The sequence below is a fragment of the Gordionus sp. m RMFG-2023 genome, chromosome 3, assembly GCF_954871325.1.
Source record: "Gordionus sp. m RMFG-2023 chromosome 3, tfGorSpeb1-WG-v2, whole genome shotgun sequence".
NCBI classification, from domain to species: Eukaryota; Metazoa; Nematomorpha; class Gordioida; order Chordodea; family Parachordodidae; genus Gordionus; species Gordionus sp. m RMFG-2023.
The window spans coordinates 13,632,417-13,660,377 of NC_088777.1; the positions used below are offsets into that span (position 1 = coordinate 13,632,417).

At 28.8% G+C, this 27,961-nt stretch overlaps 1 protein-coding gene across 1 annotated transcript; it reads left to right on the forward strand.

The window, feature by feature from the left end:
- Positions 1-208: 208 nt before the first annotated feature.
- LOC135926125 (F-box only protein 3-like) lies at positions 209-27,936 on the forward strand. The gene is made up of 12 exons (XM_065461821.1): positions 209-331; positions 381-470; positions 518-672; positions 21,614-21,728; positions 21,842-21,926; positions 23,499-23,670; positions 24,021-24,105; positions 24,239-24,364; positions 24,446-24,561; positions 25,103-25,267; positions 27,074-27,206; positions 27,276-27,936. Exons 1-12 carry the CDS (start codon positions 249-251, stop codon positions 27,319-27,321), a joined length of 1,371 nt encoding a protein of 456 aa, XP_065317893.1. The 5' UTR covers positions 209-248; the 3' UTR covers positions 27,322-27,936.
- The last annotated feature ends 25 nt before the right edge of the window (positions 27,937-27,961 follow it).

Here is a 27,961-nt window from a genome sequence, read left to right on the forward strand (position 1 = left end):
CACGTCTGGTTAAAAGAAATCGCAATTGATTTTAATATGCTTCAAAAAAAAAATTTTTTTTTAATTTGTAATCATTATATATTATATATAATACAATTATAAATGCTTAAAAAAGGTTGTCTAAATAAGGCTGTTAATATAATTTTTATTATTTAAAAATAGAATTGCACGATAAAAACATTATTATAAAGTACTTTCCAAATGGAGTATTATAAATCAGCTGAGGTTTTTAAATCTTTCAGGTAATAATGAAATGCTCGAACTTATTAAACCTACCCGACGAAATTATCATAGATATCCTTCAACTTTTAAGCTGGCATGATCTTGTTAAGTAGATAATATAAATGAATTATAAGTCATAAATTTATATTCACATTTAGATGTAGCCTAACATGTTCCAAATTTAATTATTTATGCCAAAATAATTCACTGTGGAAACATATTACGTGGTATTATTGGCTTGAGAACATGTAAATTATTACATATGTTATTTCGAATGTCATTTGTTTTTATACAGATGCCCACATGGCTTATCCTGGTATGAATATTTCTATAAACTTAAAAAAGATTGGGGTAAATATATGCATTGTTACAAAGAAATTAAAACAGCTTGGATTTCAATTGAATTATTCTTAAAAGACAATACTACAACCATATATGACTCCTTAAAACGTGAGTTTTAATAGCTTATTTTATATATTTATTTTGTCTTATATTGGAATATATATAACAAAATTTTTATGTTATAATATAAGCTAAATGTAAATATCTTTTCTATTATGTTAACTATAGTATATAAATGCCAGATATTGCATCTAATACTAGCAGAGCCAGATCTTAAAGTTTGATCTGATTGTTTGTGAAATTGACCTAATCTTGAAACTGACTCCTATTTATATAATTTATTTTAATAAATATCTATTTTAAAATGAAGAAATAATATATATTGTTAACCCTCTATACTATTATATAAATTTTTTACTTCTCTTAGTGTGTAAATAAAATTCAATATTATTTAAATCACCAATTAAATTAAATCATACAATTTTTTTAAATCATCAATATAACTAATAATCTTGGCAGATGAAGAATTTGTAATTTATTGTATATTATTATCATTTCCGGAATCTTATAAACTTATCTAAACTATATTAGTGAGAAATAACTCTCATGCAACATCATCATCAACTCCCTAATTTTAGTTGCACATCTACTTTGATGTTTCTTGTGTTAAAGGTTTTACCAACCTGAGCCATAAAATCAAAATGAATGATTATAAAAAAATTTAAGAGGAAAGTTAACCAAATCATTATAAAATTTTGAATCATTTTAAAACTAGTAACAATTTTAAAATTATATCTATATATAATTTAAATTTTAAGATTAGATAGTACAAAGTTACCATGATTTCTTATTTATCTTATAAGTTAATAAAGATATTTTATTCTTATTTTGTTTAAATTTTTTAATTAGATTATTAATTACTTATTATATCATTGTTGATTTTAATCATAAGCAATAAAAAAACCAGAGCAAACACGGCCCAACATGAAAATTTGCATATTTTTCTATACCTACCCATTTGAGAGAGAGAAAATGCCAATTTGATTTGATTATTTACAATTTTTAACATTTAGAATTTTTTAACTTTAGCTTAATTATTTCTAAGATATTTAAAATTTAGGGAGTGCACCTTACCCAAATGCCCTGTTTTTATGACATTTAGAGGCCCATATCTCATCCGCTGTTTAGAGTGGAGGCTAAAATTTCATTTTTTTCTTAATTATATTTTATACAAACTTAAAATTTTTAGAAAGATCTGTAAGGAGATGGTTAAAAATCATGTTTTTTTATGAAAGAAAGACTTCTCTTACTATATATATCAGAAACCTGCAGGCCCAGCCATTTAAATTTTTAAAATATACCCAGGCCTGGCAGGGCTAAAAAAAAATTTTTTTAAAAAAACCCGGGCCGGACTTGAAAATTAAAAAATACCCGGGCTGGGCCATATTTTTTTAAAAAATTTATACAACATGAATTATTATATTCGTCAATTAGAGATGGTTATAATGATTATATATAGTTATGATTAATATAATGTTTGGTGAAAGTTAACACTATCTAACACTCATAGTATCTATTACATAATAAAATTATAGTTTTCCTGCCATGGAATAAATATGCAAAAGATTAAATACATTATTATATAATATATGTTTTATTTTTTATTAATTAAAATATCATTTTTATTTTTTTTATAAATAGATAGTATATTCTTAAAATATTATTTACATAAATTTTTTATAGTATCAATTTGTAATATACTAATAATATACTTACTTATTAAATTATAATACTCTCCGAAAAATATGATAAAATACGAATTAATGAATTTTTTATATATACCAGGTCGAATATAATTTTAAAAAATTCCGAGCCGGGCCTAAAAAATTTTTTTTTTAAATACAGACGGCCCCCAAAATTTTTTTTTTAAATATTAGGGCCGGGCTGAGCCTAAAATCTTTAAACCCTAGCCGGGCCAAAAATTTTTTAATCTGGGCCGGGCCGTACAAATGGTACCTCTGCAGGTCTGATATATATACTAGCTAATAACCCGTCATGAATGACGGAGTTGAGGGGTAATTAGTTAGTTTGTGTATATGGTACTAAATATGTTTTATATTAAAATTTAGGAGAAAAAGAGGTAAAATTGATGCAATGTAACCTCTGAGCATTAAGAGTATTAGAAATATCAAAATTTAAATTTGTTAGGAATCATATTGGGTAGTATTAAAAATAGAGATTCTTCAAAATTTTTGAATTTTAAATATGGGCTAGACATTGGCCTTAAAATTTTGTTTTGCAGACACAGCTAGGCCTGTTCAAAAAACCACGTCCTATGCATTCCCAAAATTTTGCCATTTATTTCTATTGTAATTTAATAATAATGTCTTAAATTTAATTTTATATTTAGAATAAAATTTAAATTTGTGATAGAAATCATATGAATAAAATTTAATATAGAGATGCTTGGAAATTTTTTAATTTTAAATATGGGGTAGACATTGACCTGAAATTTTTTTTTGCAGACATAGCCAGACCTGATCAAAAAACCAAATTCCATGCAACTTTTATAAAATTTTGCCATTTATTTCTATTGTAATTTAATAACAATGTCTTAAATTTAATTTTTATATTCCATTTATTTCTATTGTAATTTAATAACAATATCTTAAATTAAATTTTATATTTTAAAATTTAAATTTGTGATAGAAATCATATTGTGTAAAATTTAAAATAGATATGATTGAAAATTTTTTAGTTTTAATTTTAAATATGGACCAGGCATTGGCCTGAAATTTTTTTTCTCGAACCTGGCCAACCCATAATAATTTTGTAATTTTTTCCCAAGTCTGGAGATAGGTAAATCTCTGAAAACCATATTATTGGGAAAATTTTCTCAAGCCCGCCAAAGACCATAATAATTTTGTTAGTTGAGAACTGAAATAAAATATATAAAAGTCATAATTCATTTAAAAATAAAATCAGAATATGAAAGTTGCATGGGCTTGGTTTTTTAATCAGGCCTGGCGATTTCTGCAAAAAAATATTTTCAGGCCAATGTCTAGCCCATATTTAAAATTAAAATTTTCAAGCATTTCTATTTTATATTTTACACAATATGATTTCTATCACAAATCTGAATTTTATTCTAAATATAAAATTAAATTTAAGACATTTATATTAAATTACGATAAAAATAAATGGCAAAATTTTATGAAATTTGCATGGGACTTGGTTTTTTGATCAGGCCTGGCTATGTCTATAAAAAAAATTTCAGGCCAATACAACCCATACTTAAAATTCAAAAATCTTAAAGCATCTCTATTTTAAATTTTATCCAATATGATTTCCATCACAAATTTAAATTTTGATATTTCTAATACATGCTCACGGTATGCATTGCAACATTTTACCTCTTTTTCTCCTAAATTTTAATATTTATATAAAATTTATTAATAAAGTATATTTAGTACCATACATACAAACTAAATAATTACCCTTCCCGTCAGCTAGTCTGGTAATAAAAGGCAGAATTTTAAAAATATCAGCTATTAATTAATATTTTAATTTTAATTATATTCAAGTTGGTGCATTTAAAACATACGACTTTGAAACGGGAGGCTTGTGTTCGCTCGTAGAGGGCAAAAAATAACATTACACTATTTAGTCTCCTTAAATTTTAAATACATTAGGAAGATACGAAAACGATCATGTTTTGATTATGGAGATTATATATATTAGATATATAATATGAGTAAGTTACAATATTAATAAATGGCCATAAATTTTATAATATAACTTTAATTTTTCTAAGGATCATAAGTACATTAAGAATTTAAGAATGGATTATAAATGCATAAATTTATTTAAGTTGTATTATTCAACTATACTGTTTGGTCATATAAAATTCCGTTTTTACAAAAATTTGTTTAAATCTTGCTAAAGTATAAATCAACAAAATATTTAAAAAAATCAGTCAAAATAAACCGTGCTTTTCCTTTGTTATACCTCGTCCTGGCTCGATTAAATTAGTTACGAATTTTTAATGGTGTCCAAGTCGTATAACTAAAACGGGTCGGACCTTGGAAATTTTTTTAAATATATGTAAATTTATCAATTTATATTGAATTTTTTATGTAAAATAAAAATATTTGATTTTATATATTGAAACTAAACGACATATAACATATGTTTTTTATTTTGAGTAATTATAAAAATTAATTTCTATATTCGGGCCGGGCCGGCAAACTTTTTTAAAATAAATTCTGGTTCGGGTCGGGCCGGTAAAACTTTTTAAAAAAAAATTAGGCCCGATGCAGATCACTAATTTATAATGAATGCATCATAAATTTTTTGCATAAATATGTATATTTATTGCAAAGACCTGCAGAGGTACCATATGCACAGGCCCGCTCGGATTTATTTTAAAAAAAAAATTTTCGGCCTGGCCAGGGTTTTATATTTTCAGGCCCCACCCAAATTTATTTATATATAATAATGGCTATTATATTTGGTTTTAAAACGGCCTGACTCTGGTATTTTTAAAAAAAAGGTGTGGCCCGGTATATTTTAAAAAAAATTAAAATACAGGACCTGTCCTGCAGGTCTTTGATTTATTGTAAAATATTTTGTATTTTATAAAATTTAATCACATATAAAAACTTTTACTTTGTTTATAATATTTATACACATAACAATTTATATCTTCTATATGTTTAAACGTGTAAATTTGTATTATAACAAAATATAATCATTTTAAATTAAAAATTATCATTTAGGCATAGTTAATTAATTTTAAAGTTGAGCTTATATATGCCTGATTTTGCTGATCTAGAACTTTATTGCATAAGCCAGTTACCCAATGTTTTTCCTAATATAAAATATCTAATAATTTAAAATTCGGTGCTTTAACAATAGGTCAATCAAATAAGATAATAAAACGAATTTTGTCAACTGGCAAAAAATTTATGTATATGATATCTAAATTTACAATATATTGATAAATATCATTTCTTTGCCTCCTTTCTCTTTATTAATTCTTATTCTTCTAATAAGAATACTTAAAAAATTTAGACGTTTCATTAAAAGCAATAAAAATTATATATGTTATTGTTTGCTTGGACAACCGAATTAATTAGTTCACTATATTTGTAACTAATTTAGTCGAGCTAGCATGGGCGTTAGTCTTTACAATCTCAGGGGGCTCAAAAAAAATTTAAAAATTATTTTACCCTTATTTTTCTAACATTTTTAAAATTATCTTTTTTTAGCTAACATTTTCATTTGGTATTTTTAAAAAATTCAAAATTTTGAGAGGGCTCTTCAAATATTTCAGGGGGCTCGAGCCTCCTTTTCCCTAGTGACACTACTGCGAGCTAGACCAGGTATTACAAATATTTTATCAAAAGCTACTTGGATTAGAGAATATATCTGTAAGCAGCTGCATTTCGCGAAAAATATAGGAATTGACCTGGTGCCAGTCAAAAGTGTATCTTTAATCCTTTCATTTATGCTAATACCAATATAAAGAAAGGAGGAAGGAAGGATAGATTGAACCCAAATGGAAGAAAATATTTTACATTTGAGACTAATTTTAGATCGATACTCATTTGAAAAATATTATTTTTTTAAGAGTTTTTATACATACACTATTTCTAAACCATATAAATCATGAACTTGTTAGTGCCCCCCCCCCCATTTCATCTGTTATAGGGCCCTCAGCTGCATGAAAACGACTTACCTATTATTTTAGCCAAAAATATTACACAAGACACAAGATCTCCAGACTTGCGAAATTTTTGGCTAAATATTGGGCTTGCCGTTTTAAAAAATCGAACCGTTTAACAACACTAGAATTTGTTATTGAATTATAGGTTAGCTTTAATCTATTTGATTAAGGATTTTGGTTGAAGATGTGTATTTTAGAAATAATATTTTTTTTATATAAGAAATCCTAACTAAAATATTTTAAAAAAATCATTTAAATATATATATAGGCCATAGCTATTTCATGATATTAAAATGTAATACAATTAATAACATACACATCCAACTTGATTTATGATAGAGAAAAAAATAAAAAATTTTTCAACCTCAATTTTCATCTATACATAAAATAGGATATCATCATTTATATAAATATTATTAGATCACAAATTGAAGTTTAAAATAAAAAAAATGTTTACACCACCCACTGGGCCAAACGATGTTATAAAAAAGGAAATCTAAATAAGCATAGCATAACATCCTACCCCTTTACATTCATTTACTCCCCCCCCCCCACCAGCCTTCCCTATATTCCGCCTTTATAAATCCCCTAACCCACCTCATTTTTTATAACGATTAAGGGAATAGTTTGATTCTTTCTATCTTATCTCTATCATTTAAAGCTTATAAAAAATTTTGATTTATATAATATGTTAAGGGGTGAGAGAATTAAATAATTCGGCTCACTTTGATTCTCTTGCCTATTGACATTTCTTGAACGATGTCACTTAATGTTAACATGATTAGTTTGAATATCTAGAAAGGACCTGGGGGGTAGGCTGGTCTTTAAAGCCTAATGAGAAATTTCTTTAATAGGTCGATGGAAAATGCAGTTTTTGGAAGCCGGTAAGGTAAAAATAGATTTTTATAAACTCTAAAGACCTGTAGAGATCTGATTTTTAAGCTTAGCCCGGATTTTTTTTTCCATTTGACAACCCTATCCAATTTTAAGTATCTTTAAATTTTTGCCGTGTTCTGTAAATGATAGAAAAGGGGAATCGAAATGTGAGATGAGAGTGGTTTAAATGATCCATTAAGTGACTTTTAAACATTTTGTAATGTTTAGGCCTGGTTCTATTTTTTTAAAAATAATATCATTTTTATACTCTAACATTTAATAAAATCCAATAAATAAACGAAGTGACATTTTTGCAAACGACAAATAAGAAATCAAAATAATTACATATACAAATTTAAACGTAAAAACGTAAAAAAATCAGGATACAATTTCTTTAATCGATAGAAATTTTAAAAGTTAATTGCGAAAACTTTAATACCTTTCTCTTTAGCCTATGACCAATATAGTTTAAAAAACCTCAAAAGTTTAAAAGTTTTATAAATTTTGAAATTTACTTGATACGTGATATTAAGCGCACTAGCCCTAAAATGTCATATATATATCAGAGATATATATAACAGCAACGCTTGGTTCTCTCATGAAAAACCCATCAAACTGGGATAAAAGATGGGAAATAATTAAATAATTGAGAAGACTATCCACGTTTTTTGGGTAGGCCGCAGTTACCTGTGCGCGTAAGAGGCAAAGCCCCTTACTAAAACGCCCATGGGAAAATAAAAGGAGAGGTAAAAAGCCCATGCCCGATTAAATAAAATTCAATTATGGAAGGGTAATATTGGCTATATTAATTTTATTTTAAATTAGTATTGAGAGAAACCTAAATTAAGTATGAAAAAAATATAGACTCGGCTAGAATGAAATATAATAACATAATGTTAGGATAATATTTTAAAATAAGGTTTAAAAAGACTTACGTTGAGCAAAACAAATCGAATAACCATCCAAAGAGTGTACAATGTTAGGTTTAGGAATAAAGAATACGTAGTAAATTTTGAAATTGAACTTGAAATAGTAGATAATGAGAAAAGGAAATAACTGATCCCCCACCAAATGGATGGAATAATTATATAAAGAAACTATCGGTTTATAAGGAAATTGGTTTTTATTTTAAGAAGTTTGTTAATGGAACTTTTGTTATTATTTAAATGTGTAAATTGAGTTATACTCATATTCAAATTTAGAATGTCTTTAGCCAGTAAGTTTTATAATTACAATATCTTTTGTTTTTATATATTGACTTTATAAGCTAATTTATTTCCCACATTTCTCAAAATATGCGCAAATAGCTTAATTCTACTTTTTTTTCAGTTGTACTACGACTGGAGCGTGTTTGGATAGTTTCCATACACTAATATTTGAGATAACTTTAGGATATATATATAACCATTAATAAGTCTCAAATATCTATTAATAAAAACTGGAAGTTTTTAGTCTGTGTTTTATTTACATCCCAGTATTCCATATGGGGATAATCATCGAGTTAAACAACTGCAGTCTACTTTTAACGATATTTCCCTTGTCATCCATAATTTAAGATATTTGTAAAATATTGATTTTGCATGTTTTAATCTCATTTCTACCTCATTCTTTATATGACATTTGTTATCCAAATTTACCCCCGGATATTTGAATTCCTTGATCAAACTAATCCCCAACCTTTCAATAGTGTGACTTGGATTTATCTTAGCCCATGGAGAAGGCATAATGACTGTTTTTTTAAGTTCATCATAAGCCCGATTTCTCCACTATACGATTTAAGTATATCAAGGATACATGAAGCTTCTTCCATGGATTTAGTAATGTTTACTATATCGTCTGCCTAGGAGATAATGCGGTGTTCCTTGTGGAGGTTATCTTGGGAGGATAAACTTAATAAATTGAAGGCTTCTACGATGATTTTATTTAAGACAATATTGAATATAAAAGGTGATAGTACACATCCTTGTTTAACTCCTTTTCGTACCATAAAGGGATTTTTACTATGTTCAAGTCTACACCGCTGTCTGTTAAAATTTTCCAAAGCAAAGAGGTTCATGTTTAATGCTATCAAATGCTTTCCTGAAATCTACGAAGATGAATAAAATAGAAAGTTTGTATCTGAAACATTTCTGTATAATTTTTAACGCTAAAATAGGTTGCAGGATGTTTCTATCCGGTCAATATGCACATATATTATTTGATAACAAATGGCTCGTAGAGTTTAATGTTCGATTTCTTAGGAGTACCATGAATACTTTAGAAGCTATAGACGTCAGCCCAATCGCTCTATGGTCATCAAAAGTGTATGGATTTGGAACCTTTGGGAAATTGCAAATAAAAAATAGATTCCATTCCTTTTGGGTAACACCTGAAACCCAGATCTTATTAAAAACCATTAATTAAAACACAGAAATATAATCCGAAGCGACCGCTCTGATGCAGTCAAGTCCAGCCGCCTTGTTGTTTTTTAACCTTAGTATAGCATTCCTAATCTCTAAAGTAGTAAAATTTGAGTTGGTGGGGGGTATGTCACTTTCCATAGGTGGAATCAGATGTTTGGACTTGAACATTTCAGAATAATGATCGAACCATAATTTCATTTGTTCTTCGGGTTCACGAATAATGTTGTCACCAATTTTTAGTCTGTGAAGACATTTGAAATTTAAAGATTTCGCGAAAATTTTTAATTTTTATATGTATATTCTATTACATTTCATATCAGCCTAGATCTTGTTTTCCCTGTTAACCACAAATTTCCTTCTATCTGACCTTAGAAATCTCTGTATAGTTTTCCACAAATCCTATTCTTTATGGCTCTTGGTCTTTAATCCCGCTATTTTGGATTCTGTAATCGTGGATATCCATTCCTTAAGAGGAGGGCCCCTAACTTTAGTAATATCTTTACAGTTGAGTAATAAGATGTGTTTATAATCACTCCAGCGATTTTCTAGAATTGAATTCCGACTGGTTTGCAAAAAACTATTTATAACAAAAGAAAGCTTAGTCGAAACCACATCTTTGACTAATGGGCATTTTAAATTATTATAATTTACTTGAAAACTTAGTTGGCAAGGAACTCCCTTTCTAGATCAAAATACCAAATGTGAATATTTGATAAAATGAAGTTTATTTGTGAAGTATATTTATTTCATTAAGACCAAGAGCCATAAAGATAAGGATTTGTGGAAAACTATAGAGATTTCTAGGTCAGATAGAAGGAAATTTGTGGTTAACAGGGAAAACAAGATCGAGGCTGATATGAAATGTAATAGATTATACGACGCATATAAAAAATTAAAATTTTTCACTAAATCTTCAAATTTCAAATGTCTTCACAGACTAAAAATTGGTGACAACATTATTCGTGACCTTGAAGAACAAATGAAATTATGGTTCGATCATTATTCTGAAATGTTCAACTCCAAACATCTGATTCCACCTATGGAAAGTGACATACCCCCCACCAACTCAAATTTTACTACTTTAGAGATTAGGAAAGCTATACTAAAGTTAAAAAAACAACAAGGCGGCTGGACTTGACTGCATCAGAGCTGTCGCTCCGGATTATATTTCTGTGTTTTTATTAATGGTTTTTAATAAGATCTGCGTTTCAGGTGTTACCCAAAGGAATGGAATCTATCTTTTATTTTGCAATTTTCCAAAGGTTCCAAATCCATACAATTTTGATGACTATAGAGCGATTGGGCTGACGTCTATAGTCTCTAAAGCATTCATGGTACTCCTAAGAAATCGAACATTAAACTCTAAGAGCCATTTGTTATCAAATAATATATGTGCATATTGACCGGATAGAAACATCCTGCAACCTATTTTAGCGTTAAAAATTATACAGAAATGTTTCAGATACAAACTTCCTATTTTATTCCTCTTCGTAGATTTCAGGAAAGCATTTGATAGCATTAAACATGAACCTCTTTGCTTTGGAAAATTTTAACAGACAGCGGTGTAGACTTGAACATAGTAATTAAATCCCTTTATGGTACGAAAAGGAGTTAAACAAGGATGTGTACTATCACCTTTTATATTCAATATTGCCTTAAATAAAATCATCGTAGATACGTTGGGAGCCTTCAATTTATTAAGTTTATCCTCCCAAGATAACCTCCACAAGGAACACCGCATTATCTCCTAGGCAGACGATATAGTAAACATTACTAAATCCATGGAAGAAGCTTCATGTATCCTTGATATACTTAAATCGTATAGTGGAGAAATCGGGCTTATTATGATCAACTTGAAAAATACAGTCATTATGCCCTCTCCATGGGCTAAGATAAATCCAAGTCACACTATTGAAAGGTTGGGGATTAGTTTGATCAAGGAATTCAAATATCCGGGGGTAAATTTGGATAACAAAGGTCATATAAAGAATGAGGTAGAAATGAGATTAAAACATACAAAATCAATGTTTTACAAATATCTTAAATTATGGATGACAAGGGAAATATCGTTAAAAGTAGACTGCAGTTGTTTAACTTCATGATTATCCCCATATGGAAAACTGGGATGTAAATAAAACACAGACTAAAAACTTCCAGTTTTTATTAATAGATATTTGAGACTTATTAATGGTTATATATATATCCTAAAGTTATCTCAAATATTAGTGTATGGAAACTATCCAAACACACTCCAGTCGTAGTACAACTGAAAAAAAGAAGAATTCAGCTATTTGCGCATATTTTGAGAAATGTGGGAAATAAATTAGCTTATAAAGTCAATATATAAAAACAAAAGATATTGTAATTATAAAACTTACTGGCTAAAGACATTCTAAATTTGAATATGAGTCTAACTCAATTTACACATTTAAATAATAACAAAAGTTCCATTAACAAACTTCTTAAAATAAAAACCAACTTCCTTATAAACCGATAGTTTCTTTATATAATTATTCCATCCATTTGGTGGGGGATCAGTTATTTCCTTTTCTCATTATCTACTATTTCAAGTTCAATTTCAAAATTTACTACGTATTCTTTATATTCCTAAACCTAACATTGTACACTCTTTGGGTGGTTATTCGATTTGTTTTGCTCAACGTAAGTCTTTTTAAACCTTATTTTAAAATATTATCCTAACATGTTATTATATTTCATTCTAGCCGAGTCTATATTATTTATTCATACTTATTTTAGGTTTATCTCCCCAAATTAATTTTATCTTCTCCTTTTTATTAATATAACTCCCATTTCTTATTATAATTAGAAAAAGGATTACCATTTTTTCTTAAAAATTTCACCACTTTATACTTTAAGCTAAAATTTATTAATTATCATTCTCTACTTAAAAAATTAATAAACTACTTTACGAAAAAAATGATTTACGCCACTATTCTTTTTTTTAAATAGCTTATTTTTCTTATTTCATTAAAGTTGCGAAAGTTTATTGATTATATTTTTGATATTTGGATCACAGCCTTATTAAAAATATAATAGTAACAATATAAATTTTAACTCGTGGTTTCGGTTAAGTCTTGTCACAAAATATATCATAAAAACCATTCAATAAGAATTCACCTTCTAAGAGAATCCAGCCGCTCCTTTATAAAGGAGAGCTGATAAACACATTTTTTAACGTAGATACCCACTTAATCAGGTCTCTTTACGCGCCCTAAATTATTCCCTCCTAACAAAATCATTGATACGCTTATGTTTTGTAGTGTTTTGTAGTGTAAGTAATAATATTTTATTATAAATGATGTTTTACTTACATTAAATAAAACATTTAAAATATAAATTAATTTAAAAATATTTAACCAAATACAACCCCCCTCCCTCCCCAGATATGCTACACCCCGCCACATAATATTCCTTTACGTGTAAAATTACACGCCTATTCAATTTTATTGATGTAAAAAACGACATAAGTTTGCATGCTTCTTTTATATGATGTTTATGTTAACATAATAAATGAGTATAGAAATAATATTAGCTAATGTGGGAATAAAAATGTTAACAAATTATAGTATTAAGTACAGTAATTAACAATTTTCAGAAATATAAATCGATTGATTTTTTGTTTTTTAAAAAAAGCCGTGAAATTTTCTTATATTTTAAAGGATTAAAATGATTATTAGAAAAAGGTTTTTTAGGAATTTGATCTGATCCAGCTTTAAATACAAAAGCCGTGCGTGTCCCGGTTTGTCTTATTTCTAAACAGTCAAAGCCGTCTATAGTTTCCTTCTAAACACTTTAAAAAGAAACTATTTCGATTATATTTGTTTTATTTGTATAGAAAAAATGTTTAAATAAATAATATTTATTTAATTTATCATACTCTCTTTTAAATAGGGTGTACTAGTTCAAAATCTTTAGCCTGGGCTAAACAGAAATAAGTTTCAAAAATAAGACGAACCAATTGTTAAACGGTTAGATATTTAAAAAAAGTTAACCCACTATTTTGACCAAAAAAAATTATGCAACCCCGGAGATTTTCTCATAGATGACAGAAACGTTAGGACATCTATTCTCGAGGCTTGGGTAATATTATTTTGGTTAAAATCTTAATTTGTAATTGGCTAAATTGACAGGACGAACCAGGACACGACCAAATGGATTTTATAGCTTAAATAAAAACAAATGGCATTATTAATGATTGTTAACTTATTTCTCATTCGATAATTTTTTAAAAATAAAAATGTAAATTTCCATAATATAAATCAGAAAATATTCTTTTTGTTAGATTGATATTTGGTTAATGCGGGAGTGATAGAACAAACCGACACCACGTTTTGTTCTCCCCTTTTTCTGATCCCGAAGCAAGATAAAAATTTTATAACATTTAATTAATTTTCTCCAAAAAATATTTTTAAATGTACAAAATTGAAAGTTTAAATCACTTTTGTCAAATGAAACATTTAAGGTGGCTACCACGAGACAGGTTAATACGGGAATAATCAAAGGAAAGGATGAAGTGAAGGAGGCAGCATAAGATTGTTAGAAACCCGATTCAGGTCGATTTTTAAAAACCCAATTAATATTTTACCCAAAATAATATAATGTAAGCCTCGAAATTTGGGAAATAGTTGTCCAAACCTTTCTTGAAACGAGTAAAATCTTCAGGCATACATAATATTATTTTGGCTAAAATCTTAATAGGGGTTCGTTTAGAAAAATCGACCTTTTTAACAAACCTAACTCTCCGTTCACAGTTATCTCGAATTCGTGTCGAAGTGTGCAAAATATGTTGTATACTTCGCCGCGAATTCTCGCTAATAGTGAATGCAGGGTAATGCAGCTTTCTTAATTACTTTTTAACTTTCTCAAATCCATAATCATTAACTTAGTATTACGAGAGAATATTCGCGAAAGCGAAACATTTTATCGGTTTTTATTTTATTACTTTTTAAAATATTTCGTATATAATTGTATATATTTCCCACTAGCAGCTGATTTCCCAATATTGATTTCCTTCTTCAATTATTATATTAACTATCTCATCACGCCAATAGATGTGATTCGAAAAAATTATTTTTTTATACAATATATTTCTTTATTTTTTTGAAAGCCAGATATCAATTAAAAATTGTATTGTTTTATTGAATGGTAAGAGCAAACTTAGTAAACATATTCTACAAAATGTTGTTCTTTTTAAGTAATCAAGCTATTTTTGTGACAATTATTTTGTACAACAGGGTAAAACAAAAAATTTTCTCAAAAATAATTATATAAATGAATTATCAGTGTATAAGGGGTTGGGCTGGGAATTTATAAAAAAAAGCATAGGTAAATTGGGGGGGGGGGGAGGGGGGGTCGGACATATTGGGCAAAGCCCAGTAAATTTCTGATTTTTTGTAGAATTTTATTAGTCCAGCCCATGCGATTTGATGTATTCTCTTGGCGTCCTGATTTTGGGTACAGGTGGGGAATATAGTTGATTCTAATTAGGTTGACCCTGCATTCATAGTAGCGTGAATTCGCTGCGATTTATACAAAATGATATTAACTCTCCATTTTATATACTTCGCAGCGAATTGGTGCTAACTATTAATGCAGGGTAATGGGTAGGCTATTTTGTTAGAAAGGACTCGTTGGCATACGCCAAAACGAATTGTTATTTTCGTTTTCAAGTCATTGGTATATTCGGTTTAACCTGCATCGCCATGTCCCCTTACTTTTTCCTGACCGTTATTCACTTATTTAAACCTTTTTTTGGTTTGTTATATTCTCCAAATAATATTTAATTATTATAAATATATTTGTTTCTTGTACCATTTTTAATTTATTTTTTTAAATGTTATAATCTTTAAGAAGATGATTTATATCTATATCCTATTAATAAATAATTATAAAACAAAGTTATCAAACTATATATATTATTATATCTTGGTCATAATGGTCTCCCGCTCAAAAATAAAAAATGAGATACATTAGAATTGTAGATTTTATTATACATTGTGTCATTGAGGAAATCTAAAAAAATATTAAATAATTTTAAAATGTTTTATATCTAAATATTTAGTAAAAACTTTTATGTTACTATACAACAAGAGTCTTTTTAAGTATTTATACCTATATCATCTTTTTATTATAAAAACTATCAACTGAAATATAAAGTAGGGGAGACTGGGGTTAGGTAAACCCCGGGGCTTGGCAAACCATTTAATCTCATTTTAAAATTAAATACACCAGAAGGTTAAAATTTTATCATAATATAGTTTTCATTAGTATACATCTATGAACAAAAAATATTCTGAATTAATTAATTACTAAAAAATTTTATTTAAGAAATAAAATTTTGATGAAATTTTCAAAAGATTTTTACATGACAGAAATTTAATTTTTAATAAAATATATAATCATTTATAAGTAAATTAAATTTTATTGCAAAGTTTAAACACTCTTCTATAATTTGGGTAAGTTTTATGAGTATTTATCAAATTTAGATATTATTTTAATCATCATTTGTCAATTTAGAGCTAGCGGGGTTTGCTAAACCATACACGTCAATTATGGCGATTAATAATGAAAAAAATTTCAAAATCTTGAAAAGGCAATTTCATGGCTGTTTAGGATTGGTGTTTAGGATTTATGCTAAGAAATCTTAATCTCTCCTTAAAATTCATATTTTTTATGTCCAAAATGTTTATTAAATTAGCCAAAATTAAGTTTCAATTTTTATGTATAATTAGCTTCAATTTAAAATTATTCTATACATATCATTATTAATAAATAAAAATGCATTTCAATTTATTGCCTAAAGAAACCAATGGTTTAGGAAGCCCCTTAATGTGGTCTGCCTCACCCCGCTATTGGAGCTTGTTGAACAAAATTTTCACTTTTACAAAAAATAAAATTTAAAAAAAAATGATTATATTTTAAAGATTTTTTATAAGGCACCTTTATAGAGTATAGTTTTAGGTATCCAATCATATATTATTTTTTATATTATCTATAAAACAACAAGAGCTATAGCCAATTTTGTAAAAATTGGTTCGACTAACCCCAGTCCCTACAAAAATTTAATGACTATGTTTAAGATAAAATTTTTAAAATACAAAGTATAATAATAAATATAATGGAAATATAATTAATGCAAATGATTATATGAGAAAGAAGGGGGGGGGGGGGATTCTTAATAATTTAGGGATGAAGAGGAGATTAATCGGGCTCCTTGGGGAATGAACCTATGAAGCATGTGAAATTAGATTTTATAATCTGAATTCCTATGCGTTGTCCAAAATTAATATGGAATTGTAGTTTGTATTGCACATTGTGTCATTGATGAGCAAATTTAAAAAATTTTTATAAATGTTAATATAAATATTAATTAAAATTAAAGGCAGCATCTGCAGATTTACCTAAAGTTATATTACATAATTAAATCTATTTTCAAAGTTAATATTCAACAAAATTAAAGTTCCAGTATATAAAAAAATTGAAAAATTATTTATTTTTTTTTTCTCTTTAGCTTTCACCTTTTCTGGTGGTAAGCTCCTTCAACATCTCTCTCCACTTTATGTTATTCATACAATCTCTTTTATCTATTTTATACTTCTTTATATTGGCTCTAACTTTATGGCCCCATTGAAGTTTTGGCCTTCCTCTTTTACGTTTGCCCATCACTTCCAAACTTTCAACTTTATTTCCTATGTAGTTCATAGGCCTTCTCATTGTGTGCCCATACCACCTAAGTCTGTTTACCATTAACTTAGTCTTAATGGGCACTACCTTTAAACTATTTAGTATTCTTGTACTGCGCACCTTATCCTTTCTTGTTACCCCAGCAATCATCCTCAGCATTCTCATCTCCATAGTTTTTACTTCTCTCGTCTGATTCTTTGGTTGGCCATGTTTCCGAACTATATAGAATAGTTGGTTGTACTATGGAACTGTAAATTTTTCCCTTTAATTTGTGTGGGATTCTTTTGTCAAATAGCACTCCAGATAAAGATCTCCACTTTAACCACCCTTGATTAATCTTACTCTTTATCTCTTTTTCTATTGTGCCGTTTGTTTGTATAGTGGAGCCCAAATATTTGCAGCTTTCAATTGCGGATATCTGCCAATCATTTATATCAATACTCTCCGTTTCATCTCCTATCACCATATAATCCGTCTTTTCTCTATTTACTTTTAATCCGTGCGTTTCTAGGATATTTATCCAATTCACTAACCTTTCTTTCATTTCATCCTTGGATTCGGCAAGTATCACAATATCATCTGCAAATATCATATTCCACGGGACTGTTTGAGGTATAGACTGTGCTAATACATCTATTACTGTAATGAAGAGAAGTGGGCTGAGAGCCGACCCTTGATGAACTCCTTCGGCTATTGTGAAGCCTGCTGAAGTACCTGTTGTGCTACTGACCATTGTTGTATGTCCCATATACATATCCTGTATTATTCTTATATATTTTTCGGGAACTTTTTTGTGGCGTAGCGCCCACCAGATAAGTTTTCTTGGGATTCTATCGAAGGCCTTTTCTAGATCGAGAAAGACCATGTGGAGCTTTTTTTTCTTTTCCCTGTATTTTTCACTCATTTGCCTAATTGCATGGATAGCATCGGTTGTTGATCTTCCAGGCATAAAGCCAAACTGTGTCTCTCCTATTTCGATTATATCTCTTAATCTTTTTTCTATTATTTTTTCGTATAGTTTTAGACAGTGTGACATTAATTTTATGCCCCTGTAATTTTGACAATTGTGTGGATCCCCTTTATTTTTGAAGATAGGAACTAGATAGCTCTGCCTCCATTTTTGGGGAACCTCTTCATTTCCAAGTATTTTATTGTACAGATTTGTGAGGAGATGTATTCCATCATCTCCTAGTGCTTTAAGGCTTTCTATTGGAATATCGTCTGGACCCCTAGCTTTGTTGTTTCATATGCTTGAGGCATGTGATTATTTCTTGTTCTGTTATAGGTTGTACAAGGTTTTGTCAAGGGGAGTGTTCTTCGATGCAATATGTGGGAATTAAAGTTGAGAAGCTCCTGAAGATATTCTTTCCATCTATTCATTATTTCTTTTTCCTTTATTATCAATTTCCCATCTTTATTTTTGATTACTTTCGGAGCTCCGTTTATATCCCTAGAGTTCTTTTCTCGCTGTTTGGCTAATCTGTATATTTTATTTTGCCCTTCTTTGGTATGTAGATCTTCGTACATGTCATCGTATGCCATAGATTTGGCCCTAGCCACCGCCTTTGTAGCTAATCTCTTGGATTTTTTGTATCTTGACTTGTCATCTGCATTTTTGGATTTGTACCATATTTTATAAAGGGCTTTTTTCTCCTGTATAGTGGTTTGTACCTCTTGATTCCACCACCATAGTTCTTTGTGTGATTTGTTGCCTCCTCTTGTCAAGCCTAGCGTCGATTTTGCAGTGTCTATTAATCTGGATGAAAGGTCTGTCCAGATTTTTCACTGACTTGTGAGCAATTTATTGTTTCAATGTTTGCATTGATTGCAATTGTTTTTAATTTGCCCCATTTGATGCATGGTTCCAGTTTTATCTTATTTTGAGTGGATTTATTTGAGATTTGTAAATCCATGATTAGTAGCTTGTGTTGCGCGGCGATATCTTCTCCTGGGATGACTTTGCAGTCTATTACATCTTTTAATCTTCTGCGACAGATTAGCATGTAATCTATCTGTGTTTTCCTAGTACCACTTTCATATGTTATTAAATGACTGTCTTTTTTCCTATAGTAGGTGTTGGTTAAGGCAAGGTCGAAGGCTTGCGCAAATTTCAGTACGTGCTCTCCTTCATCATTTCTTTCTCCGTATCCAAAACCACCCTGATGCCTTTTGTAGCTATCTCTTGCTTTCCCCACATGCGCATTTAAGTCACCACCAATTATGACTAGGTCATCCTTAGGGATTTCCATTACAGCTTCATCAAGGATAGCTCTAAAGTCATCTTTCTCTTCTTCCTTGCAACCCGTTTGAAGAGCATATACTGATAGGATGTGTAGTATTGATTGACCAATGCAGAGTTTTATCTTCATTAGTCTATCAGAGATCCTGTTGACTTCTACTACTGAAGAGGTTAGGTCTTGGCTGAGGATGATGCCGACACCGTTCTTATTGCTAACAAGTCCATTATAGTACAATTTATACCCATCTCCAATCATCAAAGTTTTCTGTCCTTTCCATTTCGCCTCTTGTATGCACGCTATATCAACTTTTCTCTTGTTCAACATTGATGCCAATTCTCTCGTCTTAACTTTAAGCGTTCCAATATTCAAACTTGCCAGTCTTGTCTTCTTTGCTTTGACCTTTACTTTATTTTTCACAGGATGGAGGTCTACACCCTGCGCGTCGCATGGAGGGAACGCCCTAGCTTTCATATTCATATTTCCATTTATTTCTGTCATTTTGTTTATTGGACAGGTAACCTTAGCACCCGGCTATCCAGGCCTGTCGGTGACCGGGGTGTCATCTCTAAGCTCCGAAATTCATCATACCATATGTCTTTACTCATCAGTCATCGAAGAAAAACTTTGAAAGTTTTTGTTCCTTACCAGGATTGAACCTGCGTCTTTGTTCATACTCGTGTTTCCAATCCTACATCTTACCCATTAGGCCACCCCAAAAATTTAAAATATCTACCAAATGTTTTTTCTGCCCATTTCAATTAATAAAAAGCTGCCCGAATAATTTGTCGTCAATTTTTTTTAAAATATACTATAGAAATGAGTTAATGTTTAATATATATTTTATAATTATTTAATTTTGTCATTAATTTATGATCATGATATGACATTTTTCTTTAATTTAATTTTCTTAGTTTTTTTATAACTTTTTGCCTCTTTATAATCTTTTTTCATTTTTTATTATTCTTATTATTCTCCTTTTGGCACTTATAATCTTTAAAAAAAAATTTCTTGTCTTCTTCAATTCTCTATTTTTCTTGTCATTTATAATCATTTATTTTCATTAATATATCGTTTCAATTACGAGACTCCTGACCCGAGTTTTATAATTAAAATATTTGACTATTCCAAAATGAATCAAGAATTCTTTTAAACGATCAAATAATTTAATATTCGTAATTATACCAATCAAATGATAATACTAAATTCTATTATTTGTGTAAATACGAAAAGTAAATTTATTTGTTTAAAAGAATCGAATATGATAAATTCAACGCCATGAATCTATGTTTTATAAATCTAGGATAGGAGAAAAGAAATGAATGATGCTTAAGTAATAAATAAAGGTAGGAAAAAAATGAACATACTATCTTTGATACATACATGTAGACAGTGTCATCCATAAAACATTTTTATAGGATTTTGATCAATCTTTCCTCGAAAATTGCGAAATTTGGTTTATAAAATCTATATTTTTGCAATATAGATAGCGCGAAATTTATGTATGTATAGACTTAGGCCCGGCATTGTATTTTGGATTTTTATAAAATATCATTTTTCGGGCAGTTCCCATTCGGACTTCTGGGCATGGTGTCTGGTAATAATAATTCATTCATCATTAAGTATTTTAGTTAAAAAAAATTTTAATTTTCAAAATAGTGCATTATTGCTAAACGATTACTTTATTTCTCGCAAGTGTAACTGTAATAAGATATAGGTTAAAAAGAAAGGGAGAAAAATGGCAAAAAAAAATAATTAAAAATGCTATAAAATTAAAGAGAGATCTAAGAAAAAGTAATTAAGAAAGATTTCCGAAAAATACATTGCAGGATTATAATAAATAACAATTTTAATGGGAATTATATATTTTTTGAATTTTTCGTTTTTTGATTGACAATTTTCTTATTTGATTTGTGACTTTTTCTTTTTTGATTGACACTTTTCTTTTAATATTATGGTAAACCCTGTAACATCTCGTTATATTCAGAATTATTTTTTATTCTTTTATTCCCTTTCTCTTACATTCATTATTTTTTATTCCTTTTTAATATAATCCTCTTTTAAAAAAATGTGGCATTATTGTATAAAAATAAAAAATTTAGCGGGCCTCCTCGAAGAAGATTTGGAGCGAATCGAAAATGCGATTGGTTATAACTTACCCTTAGATTTTAGATGTTCTTACAGGATAAGAAACGGACAAAGATTGAACGCCCCAGGGTATATTTTATCTTTATTTAAAGAAAGGAAGGAAGGAAGAAAGAAAGAAAGAAAGAAAAAAAAAAAATTATATATCATATGAAAAAATGATAATTATAATAAAATCGAAATAGAATTTTGGGATCCATGGAAATAGGTACTCATTATATTTCTGAAGCTCTTCTCGACCTGGAAACCCTCATCCAGCCTGCGATATGGGTAAGATTTCAATTTTTTGAGAATACACTTCATTTTATTTTCTTTCTTCCTGTTCAATTTCATTCTACAGTGGCACATAAAACGGAACTTGAGGAAAATATGGAACCTGAAAGCAACTGGAACGGTAATTCAGGTAATATGTTCCAGGAACAGTTTCCGAACGTTCCGAAAAATTTAGTTTATTCCATAATTATAAAATATAATATTTGTAATTGGTCATTAATAAATTTTCGTTTTTTTAATTCCAGTTTGCTTCCACATAGCAATATTAACGATTGTTTATTATTATTATTCTATTTTAGTAAATAGTCGGCTTCCGTGCTATTAAAGAACTGGCGCGATTATCACGTACGTTCTATTCAGGACGGGTCGTAGATCTAGGTGGTTAATGGAATGAATTAAAATTATTAAAACTTTTTTCCAAAAATCATACTTCCAAATATTTTTAGGAATTTCAGGAATGTTTTTTCAAAATAACCGATAATCATGCTAATTAACGGAATAATATTGATTGATTGAAAGGTGTATTTTAATATTTTATTATCCACGGTCTCTGTTAAATGGCCGAATAATATGAATAGTTCCGTGCAAGGGGCCGACTCAGTTGCCATCAGGGCGTTTATGTCCCGTTGTTCATCCCTGTTGGTTATAAAGATGAGTAAAATTTGGTTTTCTTTCAACATGAGAAGGGGAGGGGCAGCTTATTTTCATCATTGAAATTTTATATAGGCAACTAATGGAGGTTCGCTCTTAATCAATATACCTAGTCAGTATTAATTTTATAATTGAATCATTGGGAGGGGGCGATCTTGAGAACTCTGGCCTTAAACGTGCTATAAAGGGGCAGTATATCATAGCCTTGCGACTCACTTCTTCTAGATTTCATTTTTGTTGCTTTCTTTTGGTCTTTCACATTTAATTCTTTCATAAAATAATCAGATTTATATTTTATTCTCATACTTTTTTTAAAAAATTTCATTCATAAATAAAATTTCCCATAATTTTCTCTAATTTTCTTAATGCTTCATTTATTTCGATGATAGATCGAATCAAATCTAACACTGAAGAAATGTCTTCCCTTGCATTTTTCGTACATTTTCACGAGTATGATCTTATAATATTTTAAGTTTTTTTAAAAAAGTTATTATCAATTTTTATAATAAAGCTTATATTTCAATATATTTTTTTTAATTCATAAACTTCATAATATCAGATTTTTATGTTTATTAATATTTCAAAGTTAAATTCCAATATATCTTTAAAATAAGATTCCAAGTCGCGAAAAAAAATAATTAATTTTTATCGACAATCAACCATTAATTTTCTTTTTCTTTCATACTGGAATTAATATTATGATGATATAATAAACAAAATACACGAATCACCTTACGCCAAAACACGGTACGTGTTTTATTATACATAATATTATTGAATACCCCTAAGAAGTTATTAAAAAACGCCTAATTATTTCAGCACTACCACGTTCATAAATGTAAAGAATATAAAGCGAAATAAATCTTGGTAATCACACACTTTTATAAATTTATCCTATTCTCTTATTCTTTTTCTTAGGCTAGATCAAGCCTAAAAGGATGCCTTCCCGTAACTGTATGCGTGAGCACGGGTGTTAGTCAATACATGGCCCTCTCTTCGGAAGATGGTCACATACCGGGCTCCTTATTTTATCCTGTCGACGATAGACGTATCTCTAACTTAAGCGGTGATAAAGATGTTTTTCTGACAGGTATTTTTTTTAATTTTATTTCTTGAATTAGTTGAAGAAGTCAAATTAATATTTGTTATTATTAATAATAAGGTTGAGAGATTATACATAGATTATTAATAAGTAATCATTAATATTAGACTGACTTCTTATAATTTGATCACTTTCATCTCATTTCATTTTCGCAAAAAAAACCCGCAAAAAATAATTTTAATGTTCTATCTGCAATTTCTTTTCTTTTATGTTCATTCAATCATTTATATAAATTTATAAAGGCTTTCCTTTTTCTTTTTTTAAATCGCTCTCTAGTGTAAAATTTGCAAAGGGGCGATTGAATATGATCGCCATTTTTTATAAATATTTTTTTATAGCGATAAACTTCCAAGACTGGCTCACGGCTCATGCCGATAAATTGAAACGTTCCCAATATCCTATCATCAAGAATGAAATTTACAGGTTTTTTAAATAAATAAGTAAAAAAAGATAAGAAAGAAATATATAAAAAATTAGGAAAGAAAAGAATGAACGAACGAAATGAATAAGCCACAATATAGGTTAAGGAATTAAAAAATAACATTTTTTTCATAAGGTTCCTTCCTGACCCACTTAATACAACATCGACGACGAACCATATAAAGGTCAGCGTGGCGACTTGTTTCTGCCCCGAATTGAGTTCCGTTAACCCCCCGCGATTCTTTTACACATATAGAATCACGTAATATCAAGTTATCCTTTTTTCTCATTCTCATTTTTTTTTGTTTTTTTTTCTTTCTTCAATTCCTAATTTTTTTTATAGCATGACGATGGATTCTAACGCTCCCAAAAATGACATGTACAGATTGAGCTCTAGGCATTGGCTTATTACTGACTCAGAGGGCCGCGAAGAGAGGGTAGATGGGCCTGGCGTTGTAGGTGGGTATTAAATTATTATATATTTGGCTATTTGTCGTCTTTCAATATCTAAAATCGTGTTGCCGAAAACCTCGGTATTTGGCATTTTTGAATAAACGGTTATATTAAGATTTTTGCCCAAAAAATATCATCTACCCTCTAGATTTCGCATAGAGGTGGCAAAAAGGTTTGGATCCTCTTATGACCAAATTTTGAGGCTTAAGTAAAATTCATTTGGCTAAAATCTTGATTTAGCTTTTTTATAAAAAACGTCTAAATCAAAATTATTTGACAACCCTACTACTAAATAATTAATTAATTTATCCTCTAGAAATAGGTTTGACATTATTTTAAAATCAGACGATAGATACATTATTTCATTTTTAAAAAAAAATTACGGCAGCATAGGATGGAGTTAAATATTAAAAGCTAGTATTTTTATAATCATTCGTTTACCTTCTAGGGCTGAATAGACCTAAATCATGATGGAGTTAAAAATAGAATAAAAAATTAAATGAAAACAAAAGAAGAATTGAAATTAAATTTTTCTGATATATTTTAGGTGAATACCCTTTGATGTTTGCTGGCACCACATATTCCTGGGTGAGTTGCACAACCTTTAAAACTAGGGTTGGCTACATGCAAGGTTATTTCTCTATGGTCAAGTTAAACGAATCAAATAATTTCGCTCACGGATTCAGTATAAATCAGCTGATCGAAAATAAAAGTAACACAAAATGCTTGTAAAATATACGCTCCGGAAAAATATTTTGTATAATAGTCGATATACGTTTTTTGTCACTTAATTATGTGTTTTGTATCTATTGATTTTTAAATTTTACAAGAGAGCGATTAAACAAGTAGATGAATGTATATTACAGTTTTGGTGAATGAAATTTATTTAAATATGGATCACCCCTCCCCCCACTCGATTTGTCTCATTTGGGCCGCTCATCAAAGAATTTAAAATATCATTTTAATTACAAAATTAAATAATATATAAGCAATATTAAAATAAGTAAAAGTCGAAATAATTTAAATTATTAAAATAAATATTTATTTATCGATTCACATGCAACCACATTCAAAAAAACCCACAAAATTGGACCAATTAGTATTCAATGGCGTCTTTTACTTACGGTCGCTATTTGTATATATTTTTTTTGTTATATATCATATGGTGTCTTTAGGATTGGGTATAATGCAGGAGGAATACCATCATATTCAAAATTTTATTCTATTATTTTTTTTATGGATTTTGATACGGCAAATATCTAAATAATAGGGATTCACGCCTCTTAAAATTTATCAATATTTGTCAGATTTTTTTGAGATATCATATTTCTAGACCATTTGCGCGAAGAACCGATTTCCCTATCAGCTGTTTAGAGCAGAGTTTATGATCTGGTTTATAAACGATTCTGATTCCGTTTCTGAACTTTTTAAAAAGAATTTAATCATGTTTACTAAGAATTTAAATGAGGTTCTGATAATTAGATTTGACTAGTTTCCGGTTTTAAACTTTGATAATAAGCAGTAGTAAAAGAAGATTAAATACAAAATAACCTTTAAAATGAATCACACAACAGGGTTAACAATATTATACATATTAATTAGTTACACTATTATTATAAAGGGGTTATGAACCGGTTTCAAACTCTGGCTCTGAGACATGATTGGTTGAAGGTTTCCACGTCCTTAGGATTACTATATTTTAAAGTAATGTTTTAACTTTAATTTTATCTAAAGTATCACAATTTTGATATTCTACTCTACTATATCATTTTACTTTCCCTAGGGTGTAGTTCACATAATTAATAAATCATGATTATATTTATATATCGATTTTTAAAAATAAAATCCTGCAAAAAAAATTCCCAAACGCCGTTTTGCATTAAATTGTTTTTATTCCATGTTATGATGATAACGTTTGTTAGTAGTATAGTAAATTTGTAAAGCTATTGCTCTGAAATATAGGATGAGCCCTCCTTATTACTTAAATCTATTCATAACACTGCATTCACAGTTAGCTCGAATTAGCGGCCAAGTATACAAAATATGATATAAATAAAAGAGTTTTACATTAATCATAAATGAATATTAATTATTTTTAAAATAAAATTTATTGATTATAAAAAATTAAAATTTGACGAGTGTCGGTTCTATCATCGGCTCACGCGCGAGCTGAAACAAATGTGAGCTTATGCATTTCCGCATAATCCTCAAAGTTAAACCGTTTACCGTTTTTCACCGGGCCTCAAAACTTAGCTAATAGTTTTTCAAAAATTTAGCTAGGCCATGTTGGAGTAGGCTGTCTTGAATGGTCGGATTATTAAATGAATCCTCAAAAATGTAAAACGATAACCAAAATCTGGAAATTGAAAGAACTAACGAGTTTTGTCTTTAAAAATGTTTATGAAATGTAAAATTTTAAATAAACCAGAGATTTTAGGTTAGAAATTCTTAACTTTTTTCATCTATTAATTTATCCGGGGTTACTCATTTGATTTATAACCTCTTCCACACACATTAGATTCGGTATTTAAGGTGACCTGCCCTAAATTCAGAATGGTTTGCTCACTTTCCATAACGGCGGGACAAAGGCGAGTCGGAATTACCAACCTTAGCATCATCGGGAACACTGATAATGACGGAGATAGCGATATGTAAGAACTTTATTTTGTTTAATTTATATTTATTTTCTTTATTCCTTTTTTGATAATATTTATTAAAAGGGATGATGCTATTGGTTTCCAATATGATTACGATGATAACAATTAATGAATAGATAAAATCGGAAGAAAAAAGCAAGATGGTAGATAATGATAGTTCGCAATCATCTCAACAAAATACATAATACATATTGAAGTCATCAAAAATATTTATTAGAAATTAAAACATCTAAATTAGATCAGTTTATTTATAAAAATAGAAAATGTTTCTTTTATTCGCTTCCTTTATAAAAAAAAATATTTTAAAATTCTGTAAATCCGTTGTAAATATTTATCCTAATTTCAAATAAGAGAGTTTAATCTCTATTCTTTAATGCTAACATTTTTTTTGTCCTTCCCAATTCGGCCAAATTCGCCGCCGAGGTTTTTGAAATATTTTTTTAAAATTTCTTTATCAAACAAAATATTGAAACAAAACATTCCTATAGTATTTTATTTATCTTATCTAACATTGATATTCTATATATTGTATAATGCACTATTGCAACCTATGGAAAATCAGTCAGATTCTATCGAGTAAATGGGCTTAGATTTTATTTTAAAATTAGCCAATCAGGAATCGTTTGATCATGGCCAAGTACCTTATCGTTTATGATATTATAATATAAATTATATTTATGAAAAACTTAAAATATAATATTTATTGGAAAACTTATACTATTATAATATAAATTATGACTAATATTTAA

Coding starts and splice junctions, on each gene's coding strand:
- LOC135926125 (XM_065461821.1), top strand. CDS start 249: ATGAAATGCTCGAACTTATTAAACCTACCCGACGAAATTATCATAGAT. Junction 332..380: donor AGCTGGCATGATCTTGTTAA/GTAGATAATATA, acceptor ATTCACATTTAG/ATGTAGCCTAACATGTTCCA. Junction 27,207..27,275: donor AATGACGGAGATAGCGATAT/GTAAGAACTTTA, acceptor ATTTATTAAAAG/GGATGATGCTATTGGTTTCC.